This window comes from Boleophthalmus pectinirostris, unplaced genomic scaffold (assembly GCF_026225935.1).
Source record: "Boleophthalmus pectinirostris isolate CB_2022bp ecotype Guang Dong unplaced genomic scaffold, ASM2622593v1 HiC_scaffold_19, whole genome shotgun sequence".
In the NCBI taxonomy this organism is placed as follows: domain Eukaryota; kingdom Metazoa; phylum Chordata; class Actinopteri; order Gobiiformes; family Gobiidae; genus Boleophthalmus; species Boleophthalmus pectinirostris.
The window spans coordinates 12,966,122-12,993,028 of record NW_026571140.1 but is presented as its reverse complement, the minus strand read 5'-3'; the positions used below and the strand labels follow the sequence as shown (position 1 = coordinate 12,993,028).

The 26,907-nt window shown below is 39.3% G+C and overlaps 1 protein-coding gene across 1 annotated transcript in view; it reads left to right on the top strand.

The window, feature by feature from the left end:
* Nucleotides 1-26,907, top strand: part of si:ch211-186j3.6 (neural-cadherin) — a 545,061-nt gene that overhangs the window by 214,874 nt on the left and 303,280 nt on the right. The window contains 1 exon segment of the mRNA XM_055154596.1: nt 14,518-14,767. Coding sequence (XP_055010571.1) covers nt 14,518-14,767 — 250 coding nt within the window.

Sequence of the window (26,907 nt, the reverse complement as noted above, 5' to 3'; positions counted from 1 at the left end):
AATCGAGATGACAAAAAAAGCCAATAGCAGCTGAAGTGTGTGTTTTCTTCCGGTCGACATAAATACGTTTGTGTCCCTGTCCAATCCAACACATTGAGCGGAATAAAATAAAGGCGATTTAATGTGTTTTCCATGTAAACCTCAATTCAGAATTATTATTTCCAAGTAAAATTGAAGAAGAATATTTTAATTCCAAACTATCTAATTAATTAATTTGTTTATTTATTTATTCATTTATTTATTTATTTAATGAGACAGGGACAGTGCACATTTTTTTACATTAAGCTTAACAGGAGAGATGCATTGTACCAGGTTGTATCACTAAGCATTTATTTGGAATTATAATTTTAATATCTTCATATAAGACCAAAACAAACCAAGTTGTAGGTCAGATCTGTGGAGAGGCAAGCCCACTCACAGTCAGAAACACCTGTAATTGAATAAATGTAAAGTAGACCTGTTTGATGTCATATTGTGGAACATTCCAGGCAAATCAATGACATATCATATAAAAACAAGCAGGTGACGGACCCCCAATCAAAATGTTACATAGGGCACCTTTAACAGATCAATGTAACTATTCAGTGTTACACAAAAATCTCACATTCCCTAACATAAATAGCCAGACTTGCAGGGTTGGTAGAAGCAAGAAGGTTACATAAAAAATAAATGACATGTTTTGCTGTAGTAACAAAATCTAAACTGAGTTATGGTACATTAAAGAGATGCAGTTTTGACTGAAAGTTTGCACACTTGAGCAGATGAATACTCCGCGGTGTGAAAGTGTAGTGCTGTATTCATACTGACAGCGACATTTCTCTAGTAAAAGCTTCAACTCTTCGGTTCTCTTATTTACCTGACGGATGGTGCCGCCACTGGACTCAAAAGCACTGAATGGGTTTAGAAGCACCATGTAGCCTCACTGTGTTAAATCTGTCATACTGTATGAATAAGACACTGGAAGAATCAATGTTGGCCAAAATGAAATAAAAATATAACATCTTTACATTGCCTACCTACTGTAAAGTTTTGAAGAAATGTTATTGCTATTTTAGTCTGAAATCCATTAGGTCTGGGTCTTACAGAAATTATTTTAAAAAGTAAAGTAATGACATGTGTTCCAAATAATCCCAAGAGACAAAAGCATAACATATAGCAACAAGTCATTAAACTTGCATAGCGAAGCCCAGAAGTCTACTGTAAATGTGTATTCTTTTGATGTAGAGTTTGAAGTTGCTAACAATGTCCATGATGAAGGCGTGCACTGAGCGAACCCTGGAGGAGCTAGCACAGCGGGGTGAGCCTCCTCTCGTCCACGTGCACCTGTGGAGGGCGACCCGCTGTGTCTCCTACTGTCTCACGCACTCATTTACCGCTCGATCTGTCACTGTCACTGCTAACACATGTCAGGCAGAGCACGAATACAGTAAGGTAAAGATGGCAGGGAGAGAATCGTTGTCGTTGACATGTTAAGGTACTAATGAGATACGTTATGTTATCTGTGTAAGCCCTCAGTTACAATACTTTTGTGCTTCGTTTCACTTAGACTTGTTGTTGTTATATTTTTTTCTTAAAAGTGCACTGTGTAACATTTTTAGTGGAGGGTCTGCCACCTGTTTGTCTCCATGGAAATGTTATTCCTGTGTCTACAGTGTTCCACAGTATAGATTAAACCTACCTATTACAAGGGAGACAACCACTGTGCTACATTACAATTCAGATCTGTGGAGGAATTATTGTATTTTTGAGCAATAGGGGCACCTGTAATTAATAAATGCTAGATGGATAGCAAAAGGAGGGATTCAATTTGTCAACTGGACAAAAGTTTATTTTGGTCGAATACACGTTTCACAGCTCATCCAAGCTACTTCTTCAGTTTTGGTCAGATGCTGGTGGACATTGCCTGCAGGGAGGAGCTAACTACTCTGAAACTACTTTCTGTTTAGCTAGGCCTATTGAACTGCATTGAGTGTGGGGTCATATTAGCATAACCATTCAGGCCCATGGTGGATGCTTTTACACCTCTGGACCTGACCTGGCTATTCCTATTTTTTTATTTGCTTGTTTTTATTTAGGTTTGAGAATGGAGTTGTAAATGAGAGACAAATGTCTGAGGGCTCCATTTCTGTTCAAGGAAGGATTGGAAGGATTGTCCTTCCTAACAAAAATAGCCCATTTAAATCCCCTCTCAAACCAATTATTTTCTCTGGCTAAGATCTGTACCTCACTATCCTCAAAGGAGTGGCCCGTGGCTTTTAGGTTGAGATGCACAGCAGACTGAGGTCCACTATTGCTCTCTCGTCTGTGTTGGTACATCCTCTTGGCTACACTGAACGGAGTAGACCACATTACTTTGTTTGTCGATTTTTCATTCCTTTTTCGTCCAGTTTCTGTCTTAAAGTGTTTGTAGGTTTGAAATAGACTGGGATTTCATGTTGTCTGAAAATCTCCTGTAGTTTTTCCAAAACACCAGCCACATAAGGAATAGTTACACCCTGTCTCCTAGGTTCTGATTCTCTGTTGTCTTGTTTTTGAACTCTCTTTGTTTCATTGAAAGCCCATTTCAGATATTCACAAACAGAGATGGCTTTCTGCACATGTGGTTCTTCTTTCTCCTTTCCCTCTGTGCTTGTAGGAACCACTTGGGCCCTCTGTCGTAATGTCCGAATAACTTCAAGTTTGTGCTGCAGTGGGTGGTGTGAATCAAAAAGCAGGTACTGGTCAGTTTGTGGGGGGCTTCCTGAAGACCTCCACCTGGAGTCACCAATTTAAGAAAGCCAATGTGTTCTCCTCGGCATCTTCACAAGCGAATTTGATGTTCGGATCTACAGCATTAATATGCACTGTAAAAGGTTCCAAATATGCCAAAGGCGTATCCAAAACAGGCCTAAAACAACTGTTTTGAATCTGTCTTTACCACACACATCTGTCAAGATACATTAACACCGGGAAACTAGCACAACTCAAAATATTCATCTAACAAGTTCAGCCTTCTCAAATATCAGCCTCCTTTAACACTTTGACACCATTTCCTATGTTAAATTTGCAATCAGCTTAAAAAATTGTTAGATTTCAAAATAGTTGCTCAATCTGCAGGAGGATGAGTTCTTGAAATTAGTAGCACACCTGTTTGCACCTGTGACATACTGCACTGAATAAGTGATAACTTATTTGAATATGCGGGGTTCTTGCTAACAAGTACAGTCCCTGACAAAAGTCTTGTCGCTTATCCATTTTGTAGAAACAAAAGCTTATAACTTGACTTTAAATTAAACGACTGGTTTTAGAAATGTCTCATATGAAGCTAAAACCCTCCCAAATTATGCTCAATATACTAAAAAAAATTTGCTTCACTGAAAAAAAGATTGATCATTTAATGAACACAGAAAGGTCAGATTTTGGCAAGACAAAAGTCTTGTCGCCTTGTCATATGATGCACCCAATCCTAGATTACAGCCTCACCTGTGGTCAGTTACTGATCAGTCAGTTAGTGGGTGTGTATAAAAAGAACCCCAGCACACCAGACCTTCACATCAACTGCAACTTGACCTCTGACAACATGCCTAAGATCCACCCTGAGACCAAAGCGTTAATTATCAAGAGGCTGAAGACCAGATCCACTGCTGAGGTGGTGACACCTTCAATGTGTCTCAGCGTCAAGTACAAAGAATAAGAAAAAGATCTGAAATGACTGGAGATGTTTTTTGACAAGCCCAGGTCCGGCAGACCCCACAAGACAACTGCTCGGGAGGACCGTTTGTTGATTCGAAAATCCAAGGCCAGCCCCTTTTCCACTGCAGCAGACTCCACCAGGCCTGGTCACCTCAAGTCCCTGTGTCAACCACAACAGTTTGTAGAATTCTGTCTCGAAATGGCCTCCATGGTCGAATCAGTGCACAGAAACCAGCACTAAACAAAAGGCAATTAAAAAACTGTGTGGCATTTGCCAAGGCCCACAGCCTGCTAAAAGGATGGACACTGGAAAAGTGGCAGAAGGTGGATTTCTCAGATGAATCCTCAGTTGAATTACATCACAGCCACCGCAAATATTGCAGGAGACCTACTGGAGCCGCATGTATCCAGGATTCACCTAGAAAACAGTTAAGTTTGGTGGCGGAAAAATCATGGTCTGGGGTTCCATCCAATATGGGGCTGTGCGAGACATTTGCAGGGTGGAAGGCAATATCAATAACCTAAAATATCAAGACATATTAGCTACCTCTTACATTCCCAACCATAAAAGGGGTCAAATTTTGCTGCAGGATGGTGCTCCATTGCATAATTCTATCTCGACATCAAAGTTTCTCAAGGTGAAGAAGGTCAAGGTGCTCCAGGACTGGAGAGCCCAGTCACCAGACATGAACATCATTGAGCATGTCTGGGGTAGAATGAAAGAGGAAGCATGGAAGGCAAAACCAAAGAATCTTGATGAACTCTGGGAGGCATGTAAGACGCTTTCTTTGCTATTCCTGATGACTTCATCAACAAATTGTATGCATCATTGTTGAACCGCATGGATGTAGTCCTTGAAGCTCATGGAAGCCATACAAGATATTAAATATGGATCTCACAGCACCACTACTTTCATTCACTGACGTTATGCAACATATTTTTGTATTTAATAAGTAAATTATTTGTTAAATTTTCTGTAGGCGACAAAACTTTTGTTTTGCCAAAATCTGACCTTTCTGTGTTCATTAAATGATCAATCTTTTTTCAGTGAAGCAAATTTATTTTAGTTTATTGAGCATAATTTGGGAGGGTTTTAGCTTTCATATGAGACATTTCTAAAACCAATCGATTAATTTTAAGTCAAGTTATAAGCTTTTGTTTCTACAAAATGGATAAGTGACAAGACTTTTGTCAGGGACTGTACTTTGTCTCTTCAGACTTTATGAACAATTAATTCTACACAGTGGAACATTAAATAGGGCGCACAGGGATGAGTATTGATTTGAGAATATGACACGCTCGTTCACCTGAGGACTGAAGTCAAATCAATGTCAAGAATCAATGTCAAAATTAAATTAAATAAAAAAAGACACCTCTGCAATGCCCACCTACTGTAGTGTTTTGAAGAAATTGTTGCAGTTCATTTGCTATTTTAGCCCGAAATGCATTAAGTCTGTGTCTTAAATTTTTTTTTTATAAAGTAATGATATGTGTCCCAAATTATCCCAAGAAACAAGTTTTTCATCAAAAACAACCATCACATCACACTGCTAGTTTTGTTATTTGGTCCGCATCAGGTAATAAAATTGTTATTATGTATCATACAAACTCCAGTTCACATGTGCAAACCAACCGAAATTGGTCCGACTGACATATATCCAAGGCTCCTGCACACAGTGGGTCCAACTGCATGTAGCTTGGAGACATTGAGGCTCTCCCACACGCTAGTCCTCTCGGAAGTGAGGCCAAGAGCACCGTGTGGCCCAGTGGCCTTCCCATCGAGCCCCTCCATGGGCTACGGATGGTGCTGTCCAGTCCCCCCCAAGCAGAAACCGGCCTCCGGCCCCCCATGCAAGGGGATATCGGACCCACAATCCTATGGACTGCGAGCCGCAGGGCAGGCATCCGAACACAACCCTGGCCTCCATTCCACCCCTTAACCGGGGCACAGGGGCCCACGTTTTGGACTCAAGTTCACATTCTCATCAGAGAGCCTGCACCTGAGTTTGGCATTTGGTGAGGAGTCAAGCAGACCGAGACCACCTCTTTTGTGAGGTCTCGGTCCGCTTGATTTGGTGCGGATCCAAGTGCGACTTTCACACCAACGAAAACAAACCAAACTAAGAGCTTCTGGTTCGAAAAGAATGTTTGGTGTGCAACAAAAGCACATACTGTCACATGCTAGGACTCTGTAGCGACAATAGCTCAGTTAGTAGACTGTTCGTCCTTTGATCTGAAGATCAGTGATTTGAATCCTGCTCTCAACACAAACATCATTGGTAGAGCTGTCAGATCTGGTCAGATTGGCAGTGTGATTCCTGCTCTTACAGAGGTTGTGTTACAAGAGACTTAACCCACCTCGTTCCCAGTGTCTGTGTGGATTGGTGTATCGATGTGTGTTCCTTGAGGTAAATTGCTAAATTGCTTTGAGTGCCTTGAAGGTGGACAAGCACTATATAAAAATGGGACGATTTACCAATCTGTCCATAATGCAAGTTGTTAACAAGTACAAGATTTTCTTTTAAAAAAACATCAGAATGGTATATCTTGCTTGAAATGCTGCTTAACCTTACAGTGGCTAACCTCAATTATTTTTTACTTTGCGTAAAAGGTCAAAAACCTTAAATGAAAAAACTTTAATAGCAAAGCACAGAAGTCTATTATAACTGAGGTATTACACAGAGCACATACCATAACATAAGTCGCTGCCATCTTTACCTTACCATATGTGTGCTCTATCTGACATGTGTTAGCGGTGGCGGTGACAGATCGAGCAGTAAATGAGTGCGTGAGACAGTAGGAGACACAGCGGGTCGCCCTCCACAGGTGTACGAGGACGAGAGGAGGCTCACCCCGCTGTGCTAGCTCCTCCAGGGTTAGCTCAGTGCACGCCTTCAAAAAAATAATAATCATCATGGCCGTTGTTAGCAACTTCAAACTTCACTTCAAAAGAATACACAGACTTCTGGTGTTGGCTATGAAAGTTTAATGACTTGTTGCTATAGTTTTGCTTAAAGGGCCCACATTACACTATTTTTTGATCTGTGTTATAATGGTGTTTTCTCATCACAAACATACTGTACCTGGAGTTGTGTTTTGTGTCTTTCACATTTTTAAGACACAAACGTTGAAAATTTAGGCTGAGTTCTTCTCTCAAAAAATAAACACTCGGTTCCACCTTCAGAAAGCTACATGTCACGTGGTAACACAGGAAGTGCTCCACTGTGTTAAACTCCATTCACCTTCACGAGAATCATTTGGATGATTTTTAGCTCTGGAAGTTTCATTCTTTACTAAATGAAAGGCATAAGGTAATTGCTAACTTGACAACTACAACTTCATGACATCACAAGGTGGAACAGAGCCTTTTTGAGCTTTGGAAATATAGACAAACTAATGATAAAGGATTACTATATTTTCCGGACTACAAGTCACTCTGGACTATAAGTCGTACCAGCCAAAAAATGCATAATGAGGAAGAAAAAACATATATAAGTCGCACTGGACAATAAGTCAGATTTTTTGGGGGAAATTTATTTTATAAAATCAGAGACAAAGAACCAACATTTCATCTTGAAAGGCAACTCGCAATCTCACTCCAAATCACTAAATCCATTGAATTCTTCATCCACGGTGTCTCTTCAGAGCAACTTGGCCAACTCTAGCTAAATCTAGTTTTTAACCTGTAATTAGGCTCCAGCTCTGTCGAAATCCTACAAGAAAATACGGTACTCGAAACAGAGCAACTTCAGGTATGTTTTGACAAGGTAACAGCATTATAGCATCGCTTAAAACTCACAAGAGTCAATTTTGTGAAAAATAGAAATCTTTAACTTGTTATGTTTTGCCATGGTTTGAACATTGTATCTTGATCCCTGTAGTCTAATTAGTCTAATTTACTATGACTATGTTAAAAATGTTAGCATGATGTTAAACTACTTCAAACTTGACATCAAAAGAATACACATTTACAATCGACTCCTGTCTTGTTTCTAACTTGATCGCTGTCCTTCACATTGCAGAAAGCAGCTTTGCTAATGTGAGCATGATGTTAGACAGATTTTCTTTTTAGTCCACACAATTTAAACAGCAGATGAAGATGTAAGATCCGGTCTTGTTAGCATTATTTTGGCGCTATGTCAACATACAAAACAGTGCTACAAGTTGTAATGTTTAAGGGGACGGGAAAAGCCCACATTTGTCATAGCTTACAATGTTAGGAGGCTAAAGCTAATTCGCAACTTTAAATGCTTTTTATGAAACTCGACCAGACTTTAGAATGTAGGGTTTTTCTTAAAGGTGCATTTTGTAACTTTTCTGGTGGAGGGTCCATGAAATTCTTTTCTCCATGGAGATGTTATTGCTTTGTCTGGAATGTTTCACAGTATGGTATTAGTATTACTCTTTCTATGGTATTACTATTTCTATTTTCATGGAGAATGAACCAGACCAAGTTACATTTCAGATCTGTAAATAGGCAACCCTGTTCACAGTTAGAATGTCTGTTTTTCTCGGTATTTTTGAGCTATAAAACCACCTGCAATTGAGTAAATGTGAGCTAAATATGTTTAATGTAGCACTGTGGAACATGTCAGGCAGAGCTATGACATATCCATAAAAACAAGAAGACAATAGAACCCCAACCAAAAACTTATGTAGTGCATCTTTGACAAACACTGGAAGAGTCTATTCTCATAATTCTTCCATGCTTCTCTTTTCAGTAGACAAGTTATGAAATATTGAAAAAATCTGTCCAACTTCTAATGGAAAGATTTCCGAATCCACAGCTTACCACAATTTATTACATAAAGCCTGCATGGTGGTCAGAATCTCATAATGCCTTATCGATCTATGCACACATAACTCTTCTTCACCAGCCAAATCTTCCTAAAGTAAACTTATTTTTGCCAGCTAATTTAACTCTTTTACAGTGATGTCTAATGAGCAGGAACAAACTGGGATCCAATCTTGGGTTTGCTAAATCTTGTGTTAATAATGTCATAATCAGTTCAATAAAGTCAGTGTACAAAAACATTACGCTAAGCAACTTTGAAAATAGCTCAAAGTCTGTGCAAGCCAATTATCGCACTTTCAATTGGCGTCCAACTTACCAACGGATTCCATCTTCTTCTCCATTAAATGTCATTCCAGAAAACATAGAGACCGATTCAAGCTGAGATCGACCAAGCCGGGAGCCAACACAACAGTGCTGATGCAAGATTACATGAGGACGTAGTGAATGGTCAAACAGAGCACAAATCTGTACTTAGTAAATTAAATATTGACTCATATGTGACATGGGTTTGGCTGGAGACTCAGGTTGGAGCAGGTTCAGGCCAGGCGCTGCAGCTGTAGTTCATTTCTTCCCAGTGTCAGTGGGTGAGAGGTTATTTATCATCGCAAAGGCCAGTTGCACGTTTCACAAAGAGTATGGGGTCTTCAGGTTGACCACACATGTAGTAGCTTTCTCATTACAAAGAATTTTAGTCAATACAGTCCAAAGGTAAAACCTATTCTGGTAGCATTAGTGTTCTGAGTATATACACCACAAGATGCAATGGCAAGTAAGTAAAAGCTATTAGTCATTGGGGCGATGTGACTCCATGAATGATATTGTGGTGTCCTTGGGCAAGACATTTAACCTATCTCACCTCAATGTCTGTGTACGTTGGTGTATAAGGGTAGGCACTAGGGATTGGGCATGAATAGTCGACTAATCGATAATTGATCATTAAGAATTTCATCAATCACATTCATTTTTAATGGACAAAGCAGATGTAGATTGCTGTGCATAGCGTAAAGAGATGAAGCTGTGTGTGATGGTGCAAACACTGGAGTTGCGGCCTCACAGTCCCACATTTCGACTCTGGCACCTCCTTGGAGATCACTGTACCGCTCAATGAGTGCGTTTACTTGCACAACAGTATCACTGGTATGATCAGGTTTTTTGAGTATCCTGGTTTCATCATGGTGAAGGTATACACAGTATCCCAGTTACTGCAACATAAAGTTGAGTGCGCATGAGTCCAGAAGACAAACACTTTTCAGTCTTTTCATCACAACAGTAGTCAAAATAAATAAAGTGAGCAACATGTATAAAGTGAGTGAGATGACTGTTAAATAAAGAGCTGCGCTAAATCTGCAAATGTACAATGTGCACTCGTATGACCTGCACACGTATGATCTCTGAAAACATAAACCATCTCCAGCGCGACATACACGCAGAACAGACTCACCATAAGCACCATCAACACTCCTCTGTCACAGAAATAACACACATATTCCACTGAGTCCTGTCCTTAGTCCGACAGAAGCTAAACCGCATCAGCACAAAAGGAAAGAGCTGGGTCTTTTAGTGCTTATAGTTTATGCAAATTAGCCATGAGGTTTTAAGTTTCATTTCTGTAAAGCATAAACAAATGTGTCAAAGCTACATTAAACACATTATAATCTCAAATGGGCTGATGCGGCTCTATAGTGGTTATGGTTTATATGTATGTAGCTTTGATGTTGAATTTATTTATGCAGATTAATAATAGTTATAATAATGATGATAATTTTAATGTACCAATAAAAATCGTCCTCTACATTTGACCCATCCTGTAATGCCGTTGGGGCCACCAATCAAGAGCGCAGTGCACAGTGTAGAACCTGCGGATCTTCTTACTACCTAATTTATTTGAGTTTTTATTGCCAAAAATAATTGGTTTGCTGGTTTCACCACCTCGTTTCCATGGAGATTGCAAAGTTATTAGCCAACGTGTGGAACATTCCAGGCATAACAATAACATCTCCATGATAAAGGGGTGTTCTGGAGGACATAGTGCACCTTTAACAGTTATGATGAATGTGGACTGTATGACATTGTTTGTGCCCACATGCTGCTCTTGTGCCCTTAAGCAAGACGCTACAAGTTTGCAGATAATATTTGATAGCTGTGATCTGTGTTTTCACTTTACACATTTATAAAAATACATATTTTTTCATTCATTCATTTAATTTGTTTGAGCAAGGTACAACAAAATCAACAACAGTAACAAAAACCAAGGATATGTACATGTACATATTTGGGACCTCGTGCTCAAAAGGAGTAGGATGAAATTTTAAAAAGTCCTAGTGTCCTACCCCAATTGTTTTACATGTACACATACCTACAAATAAACAGTAATAAGGATGAAAAAAGTAAGGATTATGGATTATTATTATCATTTTTTGTCGTATATAGTAATGATAATAATGGCACAAATGTTTATAGTTTATGATCACACAAAAAAATCGTTCATGATTGTATCAAGATAAAAGGTAAAGTTAAAGAAAAGCTTGTGTTTAGTTAACAGTCATGGATTGGACAATGTATCTGGTCTTCTCGATATTTCTATAATATTAGATATTTATATTGTTTTTTAAAGTACGCCAATTTAGTACAAGCTTCAATATGGTCATCTAAGCTGTTCCATTAAGTCTACTCCATGTCTGGTAACACACATGCTTTTGAGAGTGGTTCAGGAGAAATGTTTTTTTTAAATTCAATTGACCTCTCAGGTTGTATTTGAATTAATATGTGAAAAACAGTTTTTGACATCTTGAACGTTACACCCAAAACTATGCAATTTTACATAAGACCTTAGACTGTGAATGTGTGGATCAAATAACTATCATGGAAATTTAACATAATTCATTTTTAGATTAGGTTTCAAATTCCCACCACAGTACAGTGAATATAATGTCGTAACCCTGCATATTTACTCAATGTCATCTGGGGACATTGAATTGAGTTAGTCTGTAATTACATTTTAGCCCAAAGTGACCTTATTGACTAATTTAACTATGAAATCAATGTTTGTCAGCAGTAACCACTTTGTAATCCTCTGTTATTTAATGAAGCCATACACTGCATTTATATGAGTTCATTTGCTCTAGTGCAGTCCAGAAAAAAAAAAAAAAAGAAAAAAAACTGAACTCATCACATTTTAATAGTGATTGATTTGCCTGTATTTTTTAATAGTTTTGAATTAGCGACCCAGACCAGTTGCAAATTGATGGATTCGAGCAAACTTTCTACTCCTCTAATGAAACAACGCATTTAGCAATCATTTGAGAGCTCATACACTTTCATCAATCCATATTTATACATTTGCCTGTTTGTTTCAGTGCGGCCACTTCACAGTCAGGTGGCTCGGAGAACTGAGAGTTTGATGTTGAAATATTCTTGTTAGCAGAAAATATGCTTATTCAAGTCCCTGGAGTTCGCCTCGATTTTTAGCAAGGCAATCAATTTACGCTCTAGCCTGCCCCTGCGCCAATGGATTCCCGATGTGTGATGTGGGAACAGGAATGTAGAAGTTAAAAATGACCATCGTTTTTCAGTTCATACTCTTGAAATAAGTAATTCCCCTTGTGATTCCAGAGGTGAATATGTAAAATGGTGCTGTATTGCATTGTACTGTGTCATATAGAGGCTGGAGAAGCTGGTCAGACCTTCTTTCTGCTGACAAGGCTAAGTTCATTATCTTATTCAGCTATCTACAATCTATTATCCTGCAACTCGGGACCTTGCGATATTGACAGCAAGTTCAAATCAGTTTTGTCAGAAAGTGTTTTCGATGGAATGGTAAAATGGGCATAAGTAGTGGAGGTATTGAACTTATTTCTTCAGATGACGAAGTGCACCCGCTAGTGAAGAAAACAAAATATCTCTGGGATTAGGTAAGTATCTTAAAGGTGCATTGTGTATCTTTTCAAGTGGAGGTGGAGAGTCCATGACCTGCTTTTTTTTATGGATATGTCATGTCTCTGCCATATTAAACAGCTCTACGTTACATTTATTCAATTACAGGTTGTTTTATAGTTCAAACAGGCATTCTGACTGTGAGCTGGGTTGCCTCTCCAGAGATCTGACCTGTAACTTGGTCTACTTTGGTCTCCAAGATAGAAGAGTTAGAGGTATAATACCATAAAATCCATGTATCATTAATTTTTCAATATAAAACCAAAAATAAGAAAATTAAAAAACTAAAAAAGCCAAAACGAAAAAATGGATAACGATACATTTTTTCAGTTTTCGATTTTGATGAATAATGAAAAAACTGATAACAATTTGTTTACCGATTACGTGACTTAAACTGTGATGCTGGACCTAATCAGGACTGAACCAGGTCCGGCACCAAACCAAAAACCAAAAATTGAAAACTGAAAAAAACGAATCATTATTTGTTTTTCATTTTGGTTTTGGGGACAAATAATGTAGAAAACAATTGTTTTTTCATTTTCTTATTTTTTGTTTTATATTGAAAAACAAATGAACGAATGATACACGGATTCCATACTGTGAAACATTTCAGACAGCGCAATAATATCTCCATGGAGAAAAGCATTTGATGGAACCTCCACTAGAAAAGTTACACATTGCACTTCTAACTTGTTTTTGGTCAAGTCCCAAACTAACAGAAATGTAGACAGTAATACGGTTTTGGGTTTAATAGATATATATAAAAGACCTTCCCGTGCCTGTGTGTGATATCTCCAAGTAACCCCATCAGGTTTGGTATGATAAAAATCTTCAGTCTGTATAATAGGCCCAGTCACACTTCTTCAACTTAACAAAGTGGAATTGGTCTAGTACCTTTTCCGGATACAACTTGACAGACATCCTGCCAAACCAGTTCTTACCCTTTAACTGAAATGTCACCCATGACTTTTGTGCTTTGAATTTGGGCAGGTTGCTGCTGTCAGGGTACTGTGAATCGGAAAGGAAGTTTTGAGAGCTAGCTTGTCTATAACACCTCTTGAACTTCAGCTTTCATTCAGCTTCACTCAGCTTTTCCATCATCAATACAGATCTGTGATGACTGGGTTACCTTGCATGGTGTGACTGAAAGATAAAGATAAGAAAATGACTTTGTTAAAAGGATTCTGTGTTCTGCTTTATAGTACCTTAGTAGAAGGGACAAAATGCAGTTTGTCATATACAAAATGCAGTTTGTCATATATGAGTTCATAATAAATACAGATTAAGTGACATTTGTTTGAAGGAATCTTTATAGGCTTGCAATTTACTCCTTGTATAGCCATGTTTTCAAATCATATCTCCATTCTGTGCCACTACATTTTTTATTAGTAATCAGTCGATGGTAAAACAAAAGTTTAAAAATGAAAATATCTGTTTTTTCAACCTCAGTCAAGTTTTTTGCAGTTTCTTCTCTAGTAGCAAAGCCCTCATAAATAGTACTGTGAAACAACACACAGTACTGTGTAGTTATAATTTCAAACTGTGAAATAAAAAGTGATGTTACTTTTGTCACTGCAATATTATGCTGCTTAGTGCAAAAGTGAAAGTGGAACTAAACACCTAAACTCCGCCAACAACCACATTTCAAATAGAACTGGACTGTACTTGTGGACAAAAGGGGAGAATGACAGAGGACGAAGGGTGGGGTCTAGAAGTATACAGAACTGTGTTCTTGGTCTGACAGGTATCCACACTCCATCCATCCATTTTCTTCCGCTTATCCAGGGCTGGGTTGCTGGGGCAGCAGTGCCCACACTTCAAACTCTAAACAGGACAGTCTTCTGTAATTTCACCACCTACTGGAAATTGCAGAGGCCACTGAAGGCAGCACAAACTTAGATTTTGGCATTTTTGACTAGAAAGCTGCAATTGTCTACAGTATCCAAAAAGGTTTATTTAATTCCACTTAAATTTATAAGCTTTCAGTACTCTAATTTGCCCATATAACAGAATATTCTGCTAAATTCATTATTATATTTTACTATATTTAAAATACATTTTCAAAGTATTCCCATCATTGACTCACATCGCATTTATTTCTTTGTATCTTTCTCCAGTCTCTGCCACTGACTGCGACTCCGAAGCCAACGCTGAACTCACGTATTACACCTTGAGCCCAGACTTTTCCATATCCCCCCACGGGACTATTTTCCCCGCCGGGCCCCTGGACTACGAGCGACTCAACCATCTGTACGAGTTTGTGGTGATGGCCATCGATAAAGGTGACGTGCCCCGGACAGGAACTACCACGGTCAGGATCCGCATGGCTAACGTCAATGATGAAGCACCCGAGTTCTCCCAGCACATGTAAGTATAAGCAAGTCAATGTGAAATGAACTTTGAAAAATGATGGATGTTGGTACAGGAGAGGATAAATCGTGTACGCACGGAACATAAGGTGTAATGTAATTCTATGAAGGGTGGTGGATGGATTGGACTAGACTGTATAATGTTCAGCCAGGCACACTTAGAAAGAACTAGGTCAAGCATTGTGGGTTGGGTTCATTGGTATGTCAGGTACATCCGTCATAGTTTGAAGTATTTTGGGGAGTTCAAAAATGTATAACATTCTGAGCAGGCTGATGCAGTTGCTAGGTTTTGCTATACTGTATGTTGTAGAAAGATTATCTAAGCCGAGCTACCATGCATGCAATGCTTATTGATGTTATTGTAGTCATCATGATATTCCAAGTCTTCATTCTGAAATTATATGTTTATGGCATAATACTTTATTCACCAATACAAATCCAATACTCTTTTTTCAGGAGAGGTAGACTTCACAGCACTGCTGCAACTTATACATTTTAATTTCAAAAACATTGTCTGATGACTTTTTGATTTTTAAACATCTTCTACCATCGGCGACTCCTGGGTGAATGAGGGTTTACCAGCTTTTTCAAAAGAAAAGTATTTTTACTCTGACTAAGGACCCTTTTAGCCAGCTGAAATGAATTATGTATGAAAAAAATAATGTCTTAAGTTCAGACTTCTGTTTATCTTGATTTGTTAAAAATAGTAACAAATGGTAGTCTGTGTGGAGCTTGCATGTTCTCCCCATGTCTGGGTAGGACTTCTCTGTACAGGGTTCCCACTCTTTTTCACTGAGAAAACTTCAGAGCTTTTCCATGACTTTTTCATGACCTAAAGTTAATTTTCCATGACTTTACAGCACCCTACATGTGTAGAATTGAGCATACTTTTAAGGCTAAATATGAAATGTTAACCCTTTTCACTCACCTTATGGTTTGGTATTATAGTTTATTTAACATTCAAAATACTGCCAAATGCATATTATTGTCTCTTTTAAACAAAAGGCACATACGTTTGGAAATAATCATAATAGCCTAATGAGAATTTAACAGAACGCTGTAGTTACGTGAAAGAGATAATAAAATTCCATGACTTTTCTAAAACTTTCATTGAATTAATGAAATTCCATGACTTTTCTAGTCCTGGAAAATGACATTTTTAATTTCCAGGACCGTGGGAACCCTGTCTATAAAAATATAAATGGGGCTCTGTGTTTTACTGTTCTCATTGTAAAAGAGAGTTGATTTTATGTCAACTACCAACATTTTATTTACATGTTCGCAGCACTAATGACTTTAGGTGTAAACTACTTAGTCAAATGTATTTTATCACAACAATGTGTTACATAGAATCACCAGTAATGGTCTGGCAGCTGAAGGAGTTGATCTACGTCTGTTATTTACATCCTATTGGCCAATGTTCACACTATGTAATTCCTACCAGCTTGCAATAAAGATGACAGATTATGTTCACAACATTCGATTTGTGATGTCCAGTCCCAATCCCTATACATCTGACACCAGAATAACAAACCGATCCTGTACTGTTATTGGCTGTACATCACCTTGGAGAGCAGTGGAAGACCTAGGGAGTGCAATCGCAACTGGCCTGTCTTGTCAGGTCAAGCCTCACAGCTGCTTCTCAATTCCACATCGCATCTGGCCTTACCCACAATTCCACAGCTATTCCCCGTAGTGTCGCCCGCTCCTTTTAATTGGTTGATTTTCTGGCAGAGAGCTGGGCAGATTGGTGAAGCGAGGTCAATCAGCCGTGCCCACCAGCGCTCTCTAGAGGCCAGTCTGTGTGTGTATGGGGGAGAGAGTGCAGTAGTAATTGAGAGGGGTTGTTGGTATGGACAGAGCCACGCAGTTATAAAACGCGCTCATGCATCATTCATCCGATATGCATGTGTTGTGTTGTTTATGTGGAGATGGGGGTTAGCCCTGTGTGCAGTGGTGATGGTCTGTATTGATTTACCGTCAGCGACAGCAGAATAATCAGCCCTCAGCTCTCCAGAACAGATGCACAGAAATACGGTCACTGAGAGCTAGGCTGGGACTTCACGATTTTGGATAGAGAAAAGGACAAATTTAGCTGTTATTCTTTTCAACATGCAATGCAGTTTTGATTAATTTGGAATTTACGATTTCAAATGAGCACATTTAAATGGAATTCTGAATAAATGCACGATTCCCACACATTTTAAATTATTTTTGTAATAAAATATGATTTTTTTCTGGAATAGATGCACAAAACTACATGAATTCTGAAGTAAGTACTTCTACTTTTTTCTGACAAGTCTTGCAATTTTGATCAATTTGTGATTTAAGATTTAGAACTCATTTCAAAATGCTGCTCATAGTGAACTGAGCTGCTTAATGAATACAGCATTCTCAGGCATTTCATGACATTTTTTGTATAAGTCTCACAGTTTTTCTCCTTAAAGACAGGATATTTTTTCGTGGAGGACACTCAATTACCTAGATAATTGCAGCCTTTGTGCTTTGATAATTGCAACAGTTCAGATTGTGATTGCAGAATCATGCCGACAACACTAAATGTAGAGTTTAAGTTTTAGCCCAGTTGAGTCCTGATGTACACTTGTTTTGGTCCTGTCTGGTCCTGGTTAATCCCTGTTCAGTCCAGTTAAGTTCCTTATCCAATTTCATTTGTGTCTATGACTCTGTGTTTTCACCCAGCCAGTCACACAAACACAGCTCTATGCTAATGAACCAACCGCAGACTCCACTTTTTTTGCTGGAGGGTCCGCCCCCTGCTTATCTCCATGAAGATTTTATTACACTGTCTGGAAAGTTCCACAATATGACCAAACTTATCTAACTTGCATTTTATTCATATTCAGCTGTTATTATTGGTCAAAAACACATTGAAAAACATATATTCTTATTGCTATGAGCAGGGTTGCACGTACTGTATCTTACCAGTAACTTGATCTGTGGCATCGCCTGCTTGATTGCCTCATGAAGATGGATTAGTTTAATACTATTAGGGGTGTAACGATATCCTAGTCTCACAATATAGTCACGGTATGAACCTCACGGTACGATATTTATTGCGATATCATGGGAAAGCTCATGAAATGGTGGGGAGGCTCACGATTAGGGATGTAACAATATCCAAATCTCTCGGTACAATATTTTCACGATTCTTATTGCAATATTTTGTGGAGGCAAAGAAAACTGCGAATATGCCTCTTAAAATGCCTTGACAAGACTTAATCCAAAGACTTAAAAGTGCCTAGAACTGTTATTTCGTCTTGTAGTCTGCACTGAAATGGAGCAAAGGATCATGGTCTATGTAGTTCCTTCTGTCTTTTTTTTAGCTATTGTTGCACCATAACTTTTAATTTAAGCAAAGAGACCTGTAATTCAGTATATTGTGATGGTCCACCACATTATTGTGAGAACTTTGACGATACGATATCACGATATTTCAGTTATTTTTACATCCCTACATACTATGGGACATTACTCGCAAAGCAATAACATCTCAACCAAGTGGTGAACCCTCCACAAGCACAAAAACAGTGGGACAATTTGAGAATGTCAAAAGTACATGTGTGAGTTTTCTCGGGCATTCGGGAGTGCTAAGAGTGAATCAGCTCTTGAGCGTAGCACGTGATGGACACGGGCAGATAGAGAACGACCATTAACTGTATCATTACGGAGGCTGAAAATCTGCCCCTATTTTTATTGATTGTGCCGAGTTGGAAGCACGCGATAATGACTAGAGGTGCGCAATGAGAGGGTTGTGCGTTCAATCAGGGTATTCTCCTTCAGCAAAACAACATACTCCTAGTGAAGTCAGTTTCTCTAGCCTCTCTTAGTGAGTGCTGCCAGGGATGTTGATAGTTATTGACAGGCAGAGAAGGAAAAATAGCCAGGCAGTATTTTTTATTTTATTTATTTATTTCTCTCCGTGACATCTGGCTCTTGTGTGCGGCGAGAGTGACACAGTGACCATATTTCATCTACAGTGAGGGTTGTCACTTCACCTTCACACGCCCATTAATGTACTAGTGCCACTTGTATGTTGTCATGGAAACTTGTCAGGGACTCTCCCCAGACATGTCACTGTTGGTTTGTGGCAGACACAACCTAGGTATTTTTAAATGGTATAGCTGCACAGTATATCGCATTTAAATACAAACTACAATTTTGAAGTGCCGTAATTATCAAATAGCGAAGGTGCAGTTTTTGGGTAACGGAATGTAAATAACAAAATCAACACAGGAAACACATGTGCTAACCCAGTCGTCTGAAATGCATGAGGCTTGTAGTTTAGCAATTCATATTTCAGTCTTTTCTTAATTTAAAATCTGCATCTTCAACGGAATTGTGATTTCAAAGCACAAATTGTAATCATTTTTCAAAAATCGTACAGCCCTATTACATAACACACCATGTGGCTATGCCAGCTTGTTAAAACCAGATCTCAGAAACTAAGCAGGGCCGGGCCTGGTGCCAGTCATCGCGTCCTTAGGCAAGACACTTGACCCACATTGCAAAGTATGAATGTGGTGTGTGTGCGTGTTAGTGGTGGTCTGAAGGTCTGTCAGGTGTGTTTACAATATTTCACCATTAGTTCACCTGACGAGCCAGAACCACATGCTTTGACAAAACGTTACAAAGATGAGTGAATCTGCAGCCATGTTCTGTCCCTCCAATTTCACAGGGTGTTACTGATAGGCAGATAAATCAATCAGGGAGACGTATGGTGGGCTGTTTGCATCAGAAATAAACACGTAAAAAAAATTATGTAAAGAACTGAGAACAGCAGAATTTTTACAGAATTGGCTATCGAAGCACCAAACTATGATTTATCTCAGACAAAAGAAGTTATATATTTTGTTCTAACTGTTACGAGAATTAGAGAATTTGGGATCGTTTCTAGTTAGGATGGTGGATTTTCACGTTCTATCATCTGGTTCCAGCCCCTTCTGGATTCAGTCCAAGGGCGTAGGCTTGGTCTCAGCTCTGGTGGGGACATTATCAGCTAAAATATGTTTTATGAATTCTTTCCAAAAACACACAGAGTCTGGGCAGGTCCAAAATAAGTGAGAGGTGGTTTCATTTTTCACTTTGCAAAATGTACCATTGCCCTTCTAAGATGATTCTTTACCGGATAACAGCGATGTAAAAGTTTGTAGCAGATTTCCCTTTGCTTGTTGGTGATGAGATATTTGTGAGGTCATGTCCGTACATTTTTCCATGGAATATTACTTGCAGCGATTGTCACTCTTTTTCCACGGCGACTCATTATAAAGGCAAGTTTAACTGAAGATGAAGCCAAGTAAGTTCCTTTTAAAAAGTTTTTCCAAGTTTGGTGTGCAGCGTCTTCACTCACGCCTGCTCAAGCCGCTATCTTCAGGTGCTGGCCCTGTCCTGCTGCTTCCCCAGTTTAGGCTCCTGGCACCACTAATGACATCACTCTGTTGCAGCGAGTGAAATAGCAGCAAGGGTAACCCTGTCGTCACATCACTGATTACATCTCAGAACATCTAATTAAAAAAATGTGAACTAAAATGTGTTAAATTAATATTACTGAGTTTGGAAAAATGCTGTAATAAATGTATATTTTTGTTTATTAAAATAAAATGGCAAATATTGATAGGGACTATTTTGTCTTCCCCAAATATTGGTTGTGACATTGGTCAGGCAAGTCCATCACTACCGAGTATAAATGAATGAATAATGCACTGTTAAAACACTTAGGATGTCTTGAAAGGTGCTATAGATTATTACACCATTACCATTCACTCTGCTGTTATTTCATACTTGCCAAATACTTGATATTCATTCAACCCACGCATCATTTTGACCTTTTGAATTTTGCGTCTAGTTCTCTTAACCCTGACTAATTACATAAGCCACTAGACAGACATAGAATCAATTTGAACAATAATGAAGCCACCAGCCACGATTATAATTGTATAGGAACAGTTTCTATTGTACTGATAAAACTGTTAACATTTGGGGAGGTCTACGCTTCTATTGTTGACAAAAATACAATGCCCCTAAAAATGTAAGTAAGCGGAATAGCAATTAATGAGCAAACGCTATGAATATTAAAACAGATTTGTATATCAGCTGGATCAGCAATAGGTCCCTGAAGCCATTAACTTCTTCGTGTGTACACAAACAAGCATCCACTCCCTCCACCTTTTGAAAATCTCTGTCTTATCAGTGCAAACCTGCCAAACTCAATAATTAAATTCACTACTTTATTTTCACAACTGACATAAGGTAATGGCCGAGGGGAGACATCCATTACTGCGCCGTGGATTAGCTCGATGGAAACAAACTCACACAGAAAAGTTAAACAAAAGGTTAAAAGTAATTAGCGCGTTGGAGTATGTCTGAGTCGGCTTGCGGTTGATTACAGCATTGATCTCGCCAATTGAGACTGGAGCTGCGGCTGGAGTGTGATTGCAGAGTCGTGATTGTACCAAGCATCCTCCACTGCTGTCCCCGCACACTTCTATAATGACGCTTGTTGTTTTTTCAAAGGTGCTTTTTGAAGCTAAAGACCATGTTGATTCCGATTTTGCTCATATAAATGCACTCTGCCTCCCTTCTTTCCCCATGCTGCTTTAGTTTTATAAGGAAATCGTCTCCTCAGCCTCACAGTCTTTCTTCTCTCAAACTGAAAACACCCTGTTCCACCTTCTGGTGTGCTCCAGTGTGTTCTTAGTCTGCATACACCTTCACTAGAATTAATTTGCCAATCTCTAGTGAAGGGAATTTAAAGGTAGCTGTTAACTTGAAAACTACTACTACATGACATCACAAGATTGAACAGAACATTTTGAGCTTTGGAAATGTAGACAGATAATAAAGGATTACTCAAATGTGTGAATGAAACGAAACCGAACTCCAGGTCTGTTTGTGAGGAGGTAACTGCATTATAACATGGCAAAAAGCTCTCAAGAGTAAATTACGTGTAATGTAGAACCTTGGAAGTGGATGTACCTTTTTTTTTTTTTTTTCCCCCCATCTAGTTTTGGAAAAGAAGTGTGCCCCGTACTGTTAAAGCCCAGGTGAGACCACTGTGTGCTGTTAGTATCGAATTATAGTGTTATGAAATCACTGGTCGGACCCAAATATGCAGAGGGAAACAAAAGTATTTTATTTACAAAAATAGTCTTGGCGGGGGGATAGATTCCAGGGGAGGCAGGACGGGTCCGGGTTGGCTGCAGATGGGAGGTCTGTGGAGATGGAGGCTGACCGGAGGCTTACAGAAACTGGTGGTAATGGGATGAGACTGGCTCCAAAACGGAAGAACTGGGGAACGGATAAAAGAAAACAGGTAAGAGTCAAAATCTTCTAAAATGCTCAAAAACACAAAAAAAGCCTGAGTTGTTCACCACTTGGTTGACAGAACGATCTGGCACTGGAGAGCAGGTCAGCAGGTCTTTTATTGCTGGAGATGATTAGTTGACGAGGATCAGGAGTGGAGCTCAGCAGGTGAGTGATTGGGGTCCGCCCAGGAAAACCAAATAGGGTAAGGAGAGAAAGAACAGGGAAGGGAGGGGTAGGAGGGGCAGATGAAACCCTCACATATAGAGCGTTTAATTGAACGAGAAGCAGGGAGTGTGTTGTTAGCATGCTATTTGTTGTCATCCATCTGTTTTTTCCTGCTTCTCCGGGTCGCCGGGATAGCAGTCTAAGCAGGAGCACTTCCTTCAGCTCCTCTGTGGGGACCCTGACGTGTTCCTAGGCCAGCCAAGAGACATAGTCCCTCCAAGAGACATAGTCCCTCCAACATGTCCTGAGTCTTCCCCGGGGCTTCCTTCCAGTGGGACATGCCCGGAACACCTCTTGAGCGTCCAGGAGCCACCTCAGCTGGCTCCTCTTGATGTGGGGGAGTAGTGGCTCTACTCCAAGCTCCTCCCGTGTGACTGAGCTCCCTTAGAGATAGGGTGAGGAGCTCAACTAGTTGTTGCGTTAACTCTGAAACACCACTCCTGACTCTGGAAGTTATGAAAAGCGCTAATAAACGAATTGCCTTTAATAATTTGGATATTTAGCATGGTAGAAATGCGTTAGGAAAGTGAGGAACAACTTTGGACTATCTGTATACTAGTCCTATTTTTGTTTTGTGCTTTTATTTTACAGAGGTTAAGCTTTACATCGAGGAACCATTCAGCAATTCACACACACACATATAGGCATAGAAGGCAAGACTGGTGGGAGGGGGGCTCAAACTAGCAACCTTTCAGAAACTGGGCAAACGCATTACCTACGAAGCTAATCCAGCCAGTAGTTGCCACAATAGCAATGTTCTTGATGATGTAGGTCTGCCATTCATTTATTTTACTTTAGGAATGGTTCAAAATCTCATACCACAAGATCTCATGAAGCGAAATTGCCACAAGATTGTGCACACACTAGAAAAATTATCTTACGAGATTTTTTTCCCTGCGTTTACATTTGGGTTGGACAAAAATGGCTAGTGAGTTGCATCAATTACAGTTCCAAAAACCAGTGTTAAAATGGAAACAAAAATATAAAATCAAATAAAAATGTTGCGAGGTAAAAATTGGAAACTGAATCGTGAAAAGTACTTATCAGAAATTACGTTAAAATCTCCTCTTGCCTCGCTCTTTTGGACACAAACTCGGATCTTATATTGTCTTGTGGAAATTCTGTAAACACACCTAATTAGTGTAGTCCACGCTTTTTGTATCTAAATGTTTAAACACCGCTGCTGTTCCTATTTAGAATACTTATACGAATATCAAATAGTTTACAAATTAGCTCTGTCCGCTAAGCTTGTTGTATAGACCTGTAGCGAGCAACATTAACCACTGTACGCAGTTGTAATCATAGGCCTAATTATAAGCAGGGCCATCTGAATGCAGGATAATTACACACTGTGCATCTGTAATAGAGACGTAAAGTTAATTTGTGGAGCAGGGACAAAAGAGCTTTGTGTCCTGCATAAATTGGAGTGTGCAGACAACTCTAATTTTGGCGATGAATTGTCTGTAGAATTGCATAAGAAGTCCCTGAGTTCTTTATGGCTTTCAGGTGAGATAAATACAAGCAATTATCTAATGATCTTTTCAAACAGCTTCCTCTAACCATAAGTGGGGGCCGTTTGATCAATGTGCTCTTTGTACCTTTAAAACTACATAATAAAGAAGTGCAGTGCAGCGTCTGACTGAGTTGAGTATTGATCTGGAGGGAAGTGCACTGCTAGCACACTGAGGGCTGAAATGACTCTGGTGCAGAAGCAGCTGTGAGGAAGATGCACTCAAGAAGCTATAGGGCCAAAGTTCAATTACTTCGGAAGTGACTCGGATTTGAATTTTAAAGGACTGTGTAACTTTTTTTTCTGTAGGAGGGTACGGCATCTGCTTGAATCCATGAATATTTGTTTGGAATTATCCACATTATGGCATTAAACACCTAAATTCCGCCCATAGCCACATTTCAAATAGAGCTGCTAACTTGGGCACTACTTGGAGGACTAAAGAAAAGAGTGAGAGTGGAGGAAGGGCCCGGTCTGGGGGAATGAGGAACACTGTGATTGGTCTAACAGGTATCCACACTTCAAACTCCGCCCCCTTCAATGAGGACAGTCTTTAGTGATGTCACCAACTACTGGAAATTGTTTAGATTTAGACCTTTTTGACCAGGAAGCTGCAAATTTGTAGTCAGGCTGGCGCCACCTAGTGCCTCTGCTCAATTTAATTTCTCTCCAGTAACTAGGTCAGGAATTGGAATACACTAGACAGTTTGCAAAAACACCAGATGTGCGAGTCCAGGCACCAGCCAATCAGCGAAGCTACAAATTTGCCTTGTTTATACTAATGTTGCCAAATAAATGATAATGCTAATATCATATACTGTACACAATTTAGTATCAAACATTGGGATTTAGTGTTTAATTCAATTTTAAACACATTTATCTCTGTGGAGACAATCAGGAGAGGTGACCATGCCAATTTACACGTCAGGTTTGTGGAGAGATGATCCCATTCCCAGTAAAAGGGCAAGTTTTTTTGTTTTGTTTGTTTTTGTTTTTTCAAGAGTTTGCTTGTCCAATAAAAACACCTGTAATAGAAAGAAACGCAAAATAACACGGTGTTTCCCACAAAAAACTGGTTAGGCAAGGCGGTGCTTCCGAAAAACTGAGGAGGGGGTGGGCGGAGATTCATTGCGACGTTTGGAGGGACGTAACTATAAAGTGCTGTGGGAAACACTGGTGTGGAACATTCTATGCAAAGCAATATTGCAACCATGAGACAAGCAGGCTGTGTTCCCTACTCTAGAAAAGTATCATAGTCGACTTCATTTATCACATTAAAAAACACCTTATTAACCTACTGAGGAGAAATAATAACATCATTCAGAGGTTTATGGTTCCACCTGCTCTTTTTTTAACTTGTGTTTATCATATTAACACAGAGTAATGATGCACAAGATTGGTTTTCTTTAAATGCTTTATGTCTGTCTTTATGTCTTTGTGTATGGATGTGTATGTTTTTGCATGTTCAGTTTACATGTTTACGAACAGGAAAATGATAAAATACACATTTAGCAGGCTCAACATAAACACTGGTAGTGCGGTCCGATCCACTGGCCCACAGGTTGGCAGAGTGATTCCATTCCAGCTCCCGCAGATGAATACTTTTGTTGTGTTCTTGGTCAAGACACTTTACCCACCTCACCACTAGTGTCTGCGTACAGTGGTGTATGAACATGTGTGTGAATGGGTGAGTGGTTCCTTGATGTAAATCGCTTTGAGTGGCTTGAAGGTGGAAAAGCGCTGTATAAAAATTTGACCATTTACCCATGGGTTAATACTGGCTGCGGTTACATGCACACTCAAAATCAGATTATTATCAGATTTATCACGTTTTTCTTATTACTCACATTTGTCTTGGGGTTTGCATGTCATTTAAAATAATTTGCCATTTAAATAATATTAAAGCTCCAGAGGTTTTGGTGTGCATGTAGACAAAACTAGAAGCAGTGTCATTTCTTGTATAAGCAGTTGCATCAGTGACAATACAAGAAAACAAGAGAATACTGTGCTTTGAAAAGTACATTGTGTGTACCGGTAACTACTTCTAATGCTATCTTTAAACGCGTACGCAGACACTACATAACACCCAGGCTGATAATGAATGCACCTCTCAATCTATACTCATCATGAATTGCTCTGAAGACAATGCGGCTGCCTTAGTTCTAATGAGAGTCTCTTGTTTGAATGATGAACGCACAGTGGTGGTGAGAGTGACAGAGGAGCAGATGGATGTGTAGGCCTATTACAGTTATGTCAGACAGTCAGTGCTGAGACTGAGAGGACATGCACACACACGGACAGGGGGATGAGTCACACCAAACACATGGACTACTTCACTTTTTTTTTTTATGGCTGTTGTTTGTCACAGCTTAGTTAGCGACAAGCGGCTGTTTTCAATATGACCCACTTTGTGAAAACTATGAATGCGCTGAACAGTATTCAACAGTGTGCTCAGATTAAAGAGGGGGTATTGTGTAAAATCAATTTTTTTTTTTTGAGATTTCTAGGGGTTTTTTTTTTGTTTTTTTTAAATTGATTATACAACTTTCCTGAAGTGGTTTTAAAAGTCATCCATGTCTGTTTGAGTGATCTTGTGGTTTCTCTTATTCAAACCCTCCTTACGGTTGGCAGTATGAGCCTGTACAATGCTCATGCCCACAAACAATGTCACCAATACTGAGCATTTTTTTCATAAAAATACTAGGGCTGGGCAAAAGTAAAAAAAATAAATAAATAATTACATTAATTACATGAATTAATTCAAAAGTAGAATATAGCACACTTTTATTGGAAATGTAAATGAAAGTGCCATACATTTGTTATGCAGTGAAGAGCGATCAACCGCGCGGTGGTGCCCCCGAAAGCTCTTGGTGTCCCACGCGATGTGCATAATGCATGTGTGGAACCACAGCTCTGATACGTTGCATCTCATGTGGTCAGCCGAAGCCTCGCTCCACTTTTTTCGTTGAATGATTTGCCGGCATCAACAGAGTGTGTTGCATTTAGGTGATATTTCAGACCTGTGAAACTTCGGTGATAAGACAATTCAGTGTTGCAGTGTTACAAATTATTTTGGTTGT